This window comes from Peromyscus eremicus, chromosome 5 (genome assembly GCF_949786415.1).
Source record: "Peromyscus eremicus chromosome 5, PerEre_H2_v1, whole genome shotgun sequence".
NCBI classification, from domain to species: Eukaryota; Metazoa; Chordata; class Mammalia; order Rodentia; family Cricetidae; genus Peromyscus; species Peromyscus eremicus.
The window spans coordinates 119,279,488-119,291,604 of record NC_081420.1 but is presented as its reverse complement, the minus strand read 5'-3'; the positions used below and the strand labels follow the sequence as shown (position 1 = coordinate 119,291,604).

Sequence of the window (12,117 nt, the reverse complement as noted above, 5' to 3'; positions counted from 1 at the left end):
TAGTGCTGTCCTGGGAAAGACCATCTGGCACTGCCACACGCACAGTCCTTCATATCTGAATGGATTTGGTCAAAATGAAGCATGTGCAAGAAAGTCTTGCATTCTGTTTGACAAGAATTTATAGGTGAACAAAGCTTAAGTTCCACAGAAATGTAATAAAAATACTAACATACAGGTCTGTGCTATGATCAACTAGGGCAGGGCAGTCACTGACTAGACAAAAGTCCATTTGTGACAGAGGCAGCAGGGCTTCCCCTTGTCCACTATTTCAAAAGCAGCGTTTCCCCCGTCTGTGTTCACGGACACCCTGCACTCGGACAGAGACGCTTTGATCTCCCCCATTAAATGTATCTGGTATGGACCCAGTCTGAACTTGGAAAGGGGTGGGGGTGGGGTGCATGAAAGAGAGGGAGTTCTGCACGTCGCTAAGATTATTCATTACTTTTCAAAAACCACCGCTATTTGTGAAGGCTTTGTGTAGCGCGCACACGAAAGACTATTATGCTGTCCATTTTAAGTATTTGGTTGTGTTCTTGCCTTTTGATTCTACCTCGTCTTGGATGGGGAGTCCCACTGAAAAGGCAAACAGGAAGACCTGGGGGAAGTTTACAGTCACAGCGACCTGCACCATGGCTGAACAAGATTCCATACCTGAACTGGAGGGCTTGGAGACTCTGCCCTTGGAAACTGGAAGTAACAATAATTCCAAGGATTGAGGCTGTGCGGGCGGAGGAGGTGGTGGTGGTGGGGTGACTTTTTCTGGCTTCTTCTCAGAAGGCGGCAGTGGTAGAGGGTCGTCGGGCAGTAAGGATGACTTCTCAGCCAGGAGGCTACCCGCGGCCCTGGCGGCCACTTCTTTCAGAAGGGCTGCAGAGGAGGTCATGGAGGCCAGTGACAGGAAAGAGCTGGCTGGAGGTGGGTGCTCCTGACCCGGGGTCAGGCTTCTCTCACTCACTTTCTTAGACAAAGCTGCCAAAGTGGAGCTGGCGGACTGGGAGCTGAACGGGGAGGAGAAGGGCTCAAACCTCAGACTCTCCTCTGTCCGGGACAGGGACTTGTCCTGCAGAACAGCGTTGGCTGCAGCTTTCAGTTTGAGGATGGCCGAATCTGGGGACAGGCCACAGGTGGTGGTTGAGTTTGGCAACCACTTACCTTGATTCCATATGAAACGGTTACTTGGGGAGTATTGGTCGTTCTGATCCTGCTTCTCTGCCAGCTTCCTGGCCAGGACACTGAGTTGCTGGGCATGGTGGGAGGGCGGGGAAAATGACAAACTGGGGCCAACATTCACAGGGGACTCCACCCTGCCATTGGCCGTGGCATCGAGTTTAAGGGACCCGGCCTCCAGCAGCCGCCGCAAGTTGCTGCTCAGAGGTTTATTGGAACTAGGTGGGTCATCGTCACACACAGAAGACACTCCAGGCGAAAGATGGTCTTGACACTGCAGCGCGTCTCGAAGGACCTCACCATCGAGTGCCACCAGCTCCAGCGTGTGGCTGCTGGGGGTAGCGCTGCCCAGGGAGGTGTCGGGGGATGTGGACTGCTCTTGGGTCCGGTCCTCCAGGGACAGTTTATAGTTCTCCTGGACTTCCCCATAGGATGCTTCTGACGGAGTCTCTGAGGAGTTCCCATACCAGTGTTCTCCTTCGCTGAACTCTCCCTCGGCCTCGTCCTGCCTACTAACATCTGGGGGAATCAAGAAGACCAGGTTACTCCCAAAGAGACACTCAAGGGGGGTGGTGACATGCACGCTCTTCCCTTCCACCCGAGGACCATACAAAAGCCAGCAATGCCAAGAGCTAAACAGGCAAAGACAGAAACACCAGCAGTCTGTCTTTCCAGCGGTGATTCGGTACGAGCTGAACTAGACAAAGAGAAGAGGAAAAACACAACCAGCGAAGAAGTGGCTAGATGAAAACCCCACTCCTTTCCATGATTGGGACAACAAGAGAAGCCCAAAGGCTTCCAAGCACCAAGCAGTTACCCTTTGGATGGTGTCGGCACTGGAGAGCAGCCTGCAGGGCCAGGAAGCTGCCCCCCACCTCCCGTCCCCTCACCTCCCATCCCCCCACCTCCTACCCCCAACCCTGCACCCCCCGTCTTAGCCCAGTGACCTCAGGGAGATCACCTCGGTGGTTTGAGGCTCCATTTTCTCCAGTATAAGATGCAATTCAGTTTTTCATAAGACTCCTCTGAACATGTAAACACTACCTGCCACACTCTCTCGGTCAGTTGTTACGCTTAAGTTCCAATAAGCATGTGACCATGTTTTGAAAACAGAAAAGTGCTCCATAAAAATCAGATCTCATTAGCAAATTCTGTTTGCATTAGTGACTTCTCGAGAGCGCCAGGTTCTGATGTCACTTGTGTCCCAGTGCTCTGACTTCTACCAGCCGCTTTCCTGCCGTGACTTAAGGGTAGTTAGTGACTAGGAACCTGTTCCTTTAAGCCACTCTGAGTTCTCAGGAACCACTTCCTCTCCATTCACACACCGATCCACCACTGCTGTGGTCCTCCCACACACACCCATCAGGTGGAACTTCACATTCCACGAGTGCTAGTGAGTACCACCACGTTTTCACCTTTGTGGCATCCGTCTGTCTGGAAGGCCCTTTCCCAGAAAAACACGTGGTCAAAGTCTACCCATCATCCTTCAAGCCGAGCTCCAAAGGTTCTTTCCCCCCAACTGTCCCACAGAATTGGTCCCTCCTTCCTACTTACTCCCTCAACAAATAATTACAGCATGCTTAGCGTGTGCCGGACAGTATTCTAGATTGTACTAAATGGAACAACAAATAACAAAATAATGACCCTGCCTTCTTGAAGCTTTCTCTTTGTAGATGGTGCTGTGGGCAGGAGGGTGGGAAACGCAATGGGGAAATCTTAGAATATGACAAGGAGGATCACAGGCCACTGATAGGAGGGAAGCTGCAATTTTAGACAAGGTCACAGAGTCCCTCACTGAGATGGTAACCTTTGAGCAAAGACATAAAAGAGACGGGGAGGAGAGCGATCCCAGCACGCAGAGGGGAGAAGCACTGTGACTCTGCAACACAGCGTTCTTCACCGAAGCTTCCCAAGAGGGGCCAGCACGGAGCATGCGTGCTGGGGTGTGCAGCCCAGATGGAAGCTCCAAGGGGCAGTGTCTGCTTAGAGCACCTTTGCAAATGAGTAAGGATGTCATATGCAGATCAGTAACGTGCTGCACACTGAAGCTAGCAAAACTGGAAGCCCCTGGAGGGCGGGGGCGCAGGCCTCACAGGGCTGATCACTCTGGCTGCCTCGTGGGAAGGAACTGCAGGTGTTATGTGTGAAGCAGCAGCCCGCCTCAGGGACTGGAGCACAGGGCGGGGTGAAGTGGTTCCCTTCAGGTGACAGCTGGCGCTCAGATTCCACGGTATTTTAGTGTCTGTTGACACTAAATAGCTTCCCCTTTAAAAGGGTGCTCTTTTGGGGCAGGACTGTGTTCCCTCACCTAACACCCCACTTTGAGCCTAGCAGGGTGCCTGGTCCCCAGCAGAGTTCCGCCAGTGTTTGGAGACTGTGCTTACCTATGACACCCTCGCACGCACGCACGCATGCATGCATGCACGCATGCACGCACACACGCACGCACGCACGCTGTTTGTTTTCAGAACTGGAACCACACAAGGAAGTCCAAGCAAACACACTGAACTGCCCATGTGTTCAGAGAAGAGCTGCCACAAATGACCAATTCTCTCACGAGGGAAAAGCTCTGCAACTCCTTCCCCAGGTCCTTTATAAATTCATCAAGAAAATGTAAAACATCAAATGAAATTTGCTTTAAAAAAATTTGCTAAAACTGAATTTCCTCAGTTAAAACCGGTCTGGTTCCCCGCCGTTGGCCAGATTTGCCTTTTCTCAGTTGATTTGTACCGTTTCTGTCTGTCCTGAAACTCTCATTTCCCCAGGCTTCCAGGAGTCGGGTGCTCTTTACCAAACCTTGAGCAGTCAGCATCAACCCCAACAATGAGGCTAACTTTAGGTGTCTTTTGCAAATGACCTGCCTTGATTTTAGATTAAATACCTCACCCTTAAAAAAAAAATCACATGGGAGCGCTACCATAAACACTAGAAAAGGTCGAAAGTTTTAAGAATCATTACAGTAAAAATCAGCTGACTCTTCTTGGTCATTATACATATTACATGATACATGTACATATGCATATTACATAAGTGAACAGAAAAATGCACAATCCAAAATAAAGTGCTCTGGGGTTCTATTCTCATACTTGTGGAGCACCAGATAGTCAAGACTGGTCCTAAGCCAGTCAACTAAGGCCAGGCGGTGGTGGCGCACGCCTTTAACCCCAGCACTCGGGAGGCAGAGCCAGGTGGATCTCTGTGAGTTCAAGGCCAGCCTGGGCTACAGAGTGAGTTCCAGGAAAGGCGCAAAGCTACACAGAGAAACCCTGTCTCGGGAAAAAAAAAAAAAAAAAAGAGTCAACTAAGAAGATCTATGAAATGAGGATTTTGAGACCCTGAAAAGTTATGGACGGTGTCCAATCTCGTCATTTTACTGAGACGATGAAATACGCTAACCAGTCACCTCAACTCCATACGGCTTCCTTCCTACTGCTGACAGCAGAACCAAGGACCCAGATGTCTGGACACCTGGCCCAGGGCTTCTCTGCTAACCAGGGAGCCTGCCCAGGGGCCTCCCGGATGGGTCTGCAGGACATTCTGAGAAGCTGGCTGCCCCCACTGACACCCCCGGCACCTCTTCATCGCTTGAATCAGAAATCAGCAAGGGGCCCCTATTTGGAGGTGATCGTGCTGGGTAGAGGACCCTTTACTATCCCCTTTCTTGTCAGTCAGTTCTTCCAGGAAATATCCCCCCAGACTCCCCTCAGAGGTGTATCTCCTTAATTAATTCCAGATCCAACCAAATTAATGACAAAGATTAACCCTCACAGTGATTAATATTAATACAAACTGTGTATCTTAGTTTTTGGATAGTTCAGAGGAACATGGATCTCCGTGATTACATCTGCTAAGGATGGAGGATTGGAGGCTTGAGAAACACACCGGCATTTAGGGGACCACCAAAGAGGTCTGAGGGGAAGCGGGCTGATTTTGCTGCCTGCCTTCACCCTTGCTAATGACTGAATCAGCCTTGTTACTGTTGCTGCCATTGTTGACCGGAGATGCACCCTAGCTTCTTCGGCCTGTTAGTCTGGACCACAGACCCATGATACTCCATGCGCCCAGCATCCTCCATGACTTCAGTGCCACACTGGGACTGTGGAGGTATCCAGCCTCGTGCACTTGATCAGCTACTGGATCCTCAGCCTCTTCAGCATGAAGACAGCCATTGCTGAACTACCCAGAAGCATCATGTAAGGCAGTCTAACGAGTTACCCTTGTGATACACAACCATCCTGTTGGTTCTGCTCCCCCAGAGAACTCTGAGCACACAATCACACAATCACCTCCCTGATGGTGACATTTCTGAAGTCTAGACTCTTCAACCAACCAGAGAATTTGAACACATTCCCCCAAAAGAGAAAGAGCAGACAGTTGAGAAGAAACACAGCTAAAATTATGCTGATGTCCCCGAGATCAAATCAAAAGTACAGGAGGCCTTTAGAAAAGTAAGTTCAGATAAGCAAGGTAAAGAGGTTGAGGAAGATCAAAATGCACTTTCTGTCTATAAGACTGTGGGGGGTTTTCCCCACAAATGTAAATTATTCATTAGTATTTACTATTATGTCTGTGGGTTCCCCTCTATTTTCACATTGAGTACTGTGAAGCAAGGTTTCATGGAGACTGTACTGGTCCAGCTACAGGCAGCTGCTGTCCCTGTGCATCACGAGGAAAGAATCCCACTGGTAGGCACGTCACACTGTGCCACTGTGAAGTTTAGAAGAGGACCTGCTGGATGCCGCCCAGTGCAGGACACGCAATTCCTGACTTTCACTTCTTGGAATCCGAGAAGCCCCGGCAGCAAGACACCTCCATCTTCTTGTCCATCAACCAGCATGAAATCAGCCTAGGAAATCGCAGAGCAGCACAAGGTCCTGGCAAGGCTTCCTGCGGCTTTCACAGCTTTCTTAACCAAGGCATCCTGGGGAAGCCTCTAAATGGCCAATGCAAATAACTCTAGTAAACACATTATTTTTAACCTCTAAAGAAGAAAAAGGAGTTGTCTGCATTGTTATTCCTCCAACAATCTCTGTCTAGACTGTCAGGTTTGCACTGTTTCTTGCCAGTTTTATACAACAGTATGCGGGTACACATGAGTGTGCATGTGCATGTGTGTGTGCGAGCATGTTAAAGAATTCATTATTTTGTCTGTGGGCTCCCATCCGTTTTCACATTGAGTGCAATGAAAAATCAGAATGCCAAAGAATTAAGAATAAAAATAATGCAATAACCAAGTGAAAAATGCATCGAATACATTTGTTTCTACATTGTGAATATTTCTTCTTTGAGTAGCACAAAACAAACTCCCACCACCCAGCACATTTATTTATAATTCAGTTCTTGAGCAGCAATCGGGTAAGCTGATATCCAGACTCTTCTGCTCTCTCCGAAGAGAATGCCTCTGCACCTCACCTTCTCCAAGTTGGAAAGTTTTCATTAGATGCATTTAACTGGGCTGACATTCAACTCAGGACATCCTCATTTAGAAAGATGGGGAGCAGATGGACAAACAATATATACAAAACGCCTATTAATTTCCAGACTTTTGAGTTAGGGTGAAACCTGTGAGCCTCGTTTCTCAAGCTACCTACATACCATTCCTACCAGTGATACACACACGGATCCGCCAGCCTCTTAGGACTATTAGAGTTTGATTTGGGTCAATAGTGAAGGTCTCTTAACCCCCCCCACGGGTATGTTCACCTGTTACCTACCAAATAGCTCATTTCCCTATAAAGATCATCCCAGTCCCTCCCTACTTAATATACATCTGAGGTAAATATCTAGACCTGCCTTTCAAGGTTGCCTGTCTCTGTTACCATTATCAACTGTACCTGTAATACTTGCTGCAAATCAAATAGCCAGTTTCTACATGAAACATTATACAAAAGTGATGTGTAAAGTCGAAGGATCTGTACTACAAAAGCTATTGGCAAAACCAATGCTAAATGCTGATAGTTGGGAGTTTTTATTTGGTGTTTGTTTGTTTGTCTGAGACAGGCTCTCGGATATTCCAGGTTGACCTCAGATTCACTGTGGCTAGATTTATTTGTCCACTAGATACAACCTAGAATTGCCTGTGAAGGGAGTCTCAATGCATCGCCTGTGAAGAGACTCTCAGAGTTTGTCTACACAAATTGGTCTGTGGGCATGTCTATGGGGCTTGTTTTAATCAAGTTAATTGATACGGGAGAACCAACTCACTATGAGCAACACCATTCCCTAGGCACAAGGTCAGAACTGTATGTGAGCCACGCTGAACGCAAGTAAGCCTGAGTGTCTTAATTCATTCTCTCTGATCTTGACTGTGAATGTGACTGACAGCTGCTTCAAGCTCCTGCACTGTGACATCCCTGCAGTGATGGACTGTGACCTGGGATCATGAGCTGGTTTTGGTCAGGTATTATCACAGAAGTGAAAGTAGAACACTTGCGGTGTAGCCAAGAATGACCTCCTCCTGCCTCCACTGTTCAGGCACTGGGATTACAGATGTTTGTCACTCCAGTTTGTGATGCTGAGGATGTAACCGGGGCTCATGCAGGCTAAGATCTGGGGGCACTCTACAAACAGCAGACCCCTAGAGTGATTTAACCCAACAAAGATATTAGGGAATGGTCTCAGAATTCATGCCCCAAAGTTGAGCCCTACAGTTAGTTTGTAGACCACAGCAGAGCAAGGACTGCACAGGTATTCAAGTCACAGGCTGCCACCAACACTGGGAGCCCTCGAACACTGTGGCGTGGTAAGAGGGAGCAGTTGTTTCAATGGTATAGGCAGCTTTGGAAATTGTACCAGATGTTGGGAAATCTTCCACACATAGGCCTGTGCCTCTGCAAACAACCAAACTAAATTCATCTCTTTTGTGAAGAAGGCTAATTTGCAGGTTGTTGTATGTGTTGGACAGATGAACTTGAAGGGGAGAAAATGTCTAGAGTCTGCATTCTTCCCATTTGAAAACTATACTACCCACTGATCCACCAAAGCTAGGCGGCACCGCTGATCACCTCACGCCCACTAGCTTAAGACACCTCACCACTGATGACAGATGGTAGAAGTTAGCTGCTCTGGTGGTGGTGAACCACAATCAGGTAGCAGGACGACAGAGCAAGAGCCCTTTCCACATGGAGGATGGTACCACGCACAGCAGGGCCACAGTGGGTCTGCGATCTGGTAGGTTTTTGCAAGCACCATCAGAGCGAGTTCTCAATAGTCTTTACATGCTTCTTCTCGGGACACTTTCCCCAAGAGGCTAAAAACCTGGCTGCAGGCTGTCTGGATTTTCACTCTAAGGATCCACTAGTAAAAGGTCTTTCTCTCTCTGATTGGCCTGCTGGCGGTCGTCTCTTCTCCCTAGGCCTATCACTGAAGCCAGAGGGCGGGATCTAGTGGGCTCAATGTGGGTCACAGAAGAAAGGCCAGGGAAGAGGTGCCAAGAAGACAAAAGCCACCCAGCCACTCCATGCCGGTTAATAAGTTTCTTCTGCAGCATCCAGAGCTGCTCTCCACCAGTTTTATGATGTGAACACAAAACACATCTGCAGTTGGGCTGGCTTTGTCTGCCAAAGTCTAAACTATCCCTTTGTGGCCTGAAAGCCTCAGGATATTCCCCCACACCAAGCTGGCCTGAAAGGAGGAACCCTTGGAGGTTTTCCCGCCCTGGAGTTTTCTGTGATAGAGCCCCCACCAGTTCCCAGGACAAAGCTCGGGGATTGCAGGTGCCAAGGGCACCCGACAGCTGTCAGCCAGGCCAAGAGGAAAACTAAAATCTGCCAAGGTGAGAGAGACAACCAGATTCCTGTCACCAGTTCAGCCGAGAGGCAACCTGGAAGAAGAGCCCACACCTGAGACTGCAGAGGGGACCCTGGGCCACACCAGTAAGTACCCACAGCACTGCCTGTGAAGTGCGACGTAAATTCCCTTGGTGGAAAGAGGTAATGATGATGAACACATCGCGCCTTGTCTGTGGAAGGAATTCCAACCCAGTTAGTAAAGCCGGCTTCCACATTCTCGGATAAAGGGCCTGGGCACATCGTTCGACAGCCCAGGAATCAGCCAGCTCCTCCGTCAAAACGCCCAAGTCAGCATAAACGGCCACCTCCCCGTCTCTCCCACACAACGGCTCAGAGGCCCCACAAACCTTCCTGCTGCCCTTCACTGCTCACACCACACACCTCACTCACTCACAGGCTCTGTTGGTTCTGTCTTCCACACGCAGCTGTATCCCAGCAGTCTTTCCGTTTCTGCCAAACCACCTCAGTGCACATCACCGCCACTCCTCGCCGGGGCCACAGAAGCACTTTTGTTCTGGTTGTGAGTCTCAACTAGCAGGCAGACTAAAGCTTTCAAGGATATGTCACATCCCAGCACTCTACCCTCAAAGTCTCCATGGCTTCTTGTGTTCCTCAGGGTACACTCCCAGACCTTGAGGCCCTATATGACCTGCATATCTGTGAGATCATTTCCAACCACTCACTCAGACGAAGGATGTAAGCTCTGCCACGAGACCTTTGACCTCTCTCTCCCAAATACCCATGTGGCTAATACCCTCTGTCTTCAGGTAACCTGTCAATCGGCAGTGAGGAAGGCAGATCTTTGCTCCATCTGTGGCTGTGGCCCTATCTCTTGGAACAGCACAAAGCACAAGGCAGGCCCTCAATTAATACTTCTCAGAGTGGCCATGCAGGGGAAGAACGGCCTTAAGATCAGAGAGGGGTACCTGTCAATAACAGAAATTAAAACCATTTTCAAAATTAGAATCTCAAACATGGAACAAACTTTTCTTCCCAGAGAAGCGAAGGCAGCAGCCCCACCCCCACCCCAGGAGGTCCCAGGACTGACTCAGAAGCGCCTCCTGGAAACTCCAAATGTCTTTATGTCTTCAGTTGTCATTTCTATGAATTCTGCCTCCTAGACAGCACTCTGTCTCCTTACTTAATAATACTGGGTGTTTCCCACAAACTACCAAAGAAAACTTGTTCTCAAGTTGCCACATGTGTCTGTGGACACCCACCTGCTTGGAGAAACAAGAACACAGGAAATGTGGGACATGGTATAGATGCTTGTGATACCAGTGATTAGAGGCAAGAGCAGATGGAGATCCAGGCCAGCCTGCTGCACGAAACCCATCTCAAAAACAAGACAATAGCAACAAAGAACATAGGAAAAACCCCCTCAGAGTGTTGTGGGTCAGTGAAGGTGGTGGATTCATTACCACTGCTGCTCTCAGCCAGAAAGCAGACAGCCGCCAATCCTGTGAGCACAACCTTCACAGACCAGAGCTAAAGCACAGAGGAGCTTCCAGCCCTGCCCAACAGAACTGCACAACAATCTGTGAATTCAAATTTTGTTTTGTGATTTTGGAAATCCAGTTCTAATGGCAAGACCCAAAGACAGCCAGTGCTGTGCCCAAGACCCCACAGCTGACTAACCAAGGCAAGACAGGAGCTCTGGGTCCCCACCAAACTCGTCATATTACAGTATCATGGTGCCTTTACGTCACTTTTAAGTGAGTGAGTGAGTTCTAGAACAAGCCCTGACACACGGCAGACTCCCAATAAAGATCAACTGAATGAATGAATGAATGGAGCCCTGAAGATATGCCTACTACCATGGTAAACATCCGATGTTTGTCAGCAAACTTCATGGGCAACCAAGTTTCCAAAACCTTAATAGCTCACACATTTACTCTTACTAAGTGACAAAGCCAAGTTCAAAAACAAAATCTCAGGAGCACTGTGACAAAAATACATTTTTTCAAGTAATGAAAAATTACCAAAAGATAAAAAAAATACAAAATTTACCAAAAGACCAAAGCTCATCAAACACACAATATTTTTTTTAACGTTTCATTTGGCAGGATTTTAGAATGTGTATGTGACAAACAAAAACATTAACAGGTTGAGATCCTGCTTGTGTTTCTAATACACAGATCTGTGTCCCACAAGCTACTTAGATTGTCAGTGTCTTGCACTCATATTAATCAATCAGCTTCAAGCACCTGTGGATTTGTGGAGGCTGCAGGTGGATATATGTGCATGTCTGCTCACACACCCATGCACGGAGGTGTGGAAGGCAGATCATGGCAAGGGGCATCTTCCTCCCTCACTGTCCATCTCCTTTTCAAGGCAAGATGTCTCTTACCAAATCTGGGGCTCAGTGCTTTGGCATTCTAGAGATCCTCCTGTATCTGCCCCCCGATGCCAGCACTAGGGCTATACACACACACCACACAAGCACGCACCACACAAGCACGCACCACTGAGCTACCCACTGAACCACCTCCCCAGTCCCCTCCTGTGGACTCTTATTGTAATAGCCCTTTTAAAGACTTGGAGTCTCCACTGCATCCGAGGCTGAGGCCCCTTCTTCCAAATTCGTAGTCATTTTCTTTGCTAAGCAGGTGATAATCACTAGACTCACTGAAACTGTGTACAGGGCTAGCATAATGACACAGCAGGAAACTGAGCCACTGAGTCTCGAGTTTTGATCCTGGGGACCTACACAGTAGAAGGAAAAATCAACTCTGAAAAGTTGTCCTCTGACTTCTACAGACATGCCAAGGAACACTTATACCCTACCACACACACACAACATATGCACCATAAATAAATTCTTGTTACTGGGCTCACACCTTTAATCACAGCACTTGGAGTTCGAGGTGAGCCTGATCTACAGAGTGAGTCCCCAGCCAGCCAGGGTGCTACAGAGAAACCCTGTCTGGAAAAACAAACAAACAAACAAACAAATTGTAATTAAAAATTAAACAGTGTGCAAACTAGGAATAAATACCTGATGTCACAGGCTAAACTGTTCAAAAGATGTTAAGATGCTTTTCACATGATCAAGTTAAGGTAAAGTCATTAGGGTGACTCTCAGATCCAAGATGACTGAGGTCCCTAATGTGTGCTCGGGGAGACACCACCTAAAGGCTGTACATACGCTCACACAAGC

General features: G+C 48.3%; 1 protein-coding gene across 2 annotated transcripts in view; it reads right to left on the bottom strand.

Moving 5' to 3' along the window:
- Window positions 1-12,117, bottom strand: part of Znf827 (zinc finger protein 827) — a 177,641-nt gene that overhangs the window by 142,731 nt on the left and 22,793 nt on the right. For both annotated transcript variants that reach the window (XM_059264291.1, XM_059264292.1), the window contains exon 2: window positions 652-1,686. In XM_059264291.1, coding sequence (XP_059120274.1) covers window positions 652-1,686 — 1,035 coding nt within the window. The remainder of the gene's footprint in view (window positions 1-651; window positions 1,687-12,117) is intronic.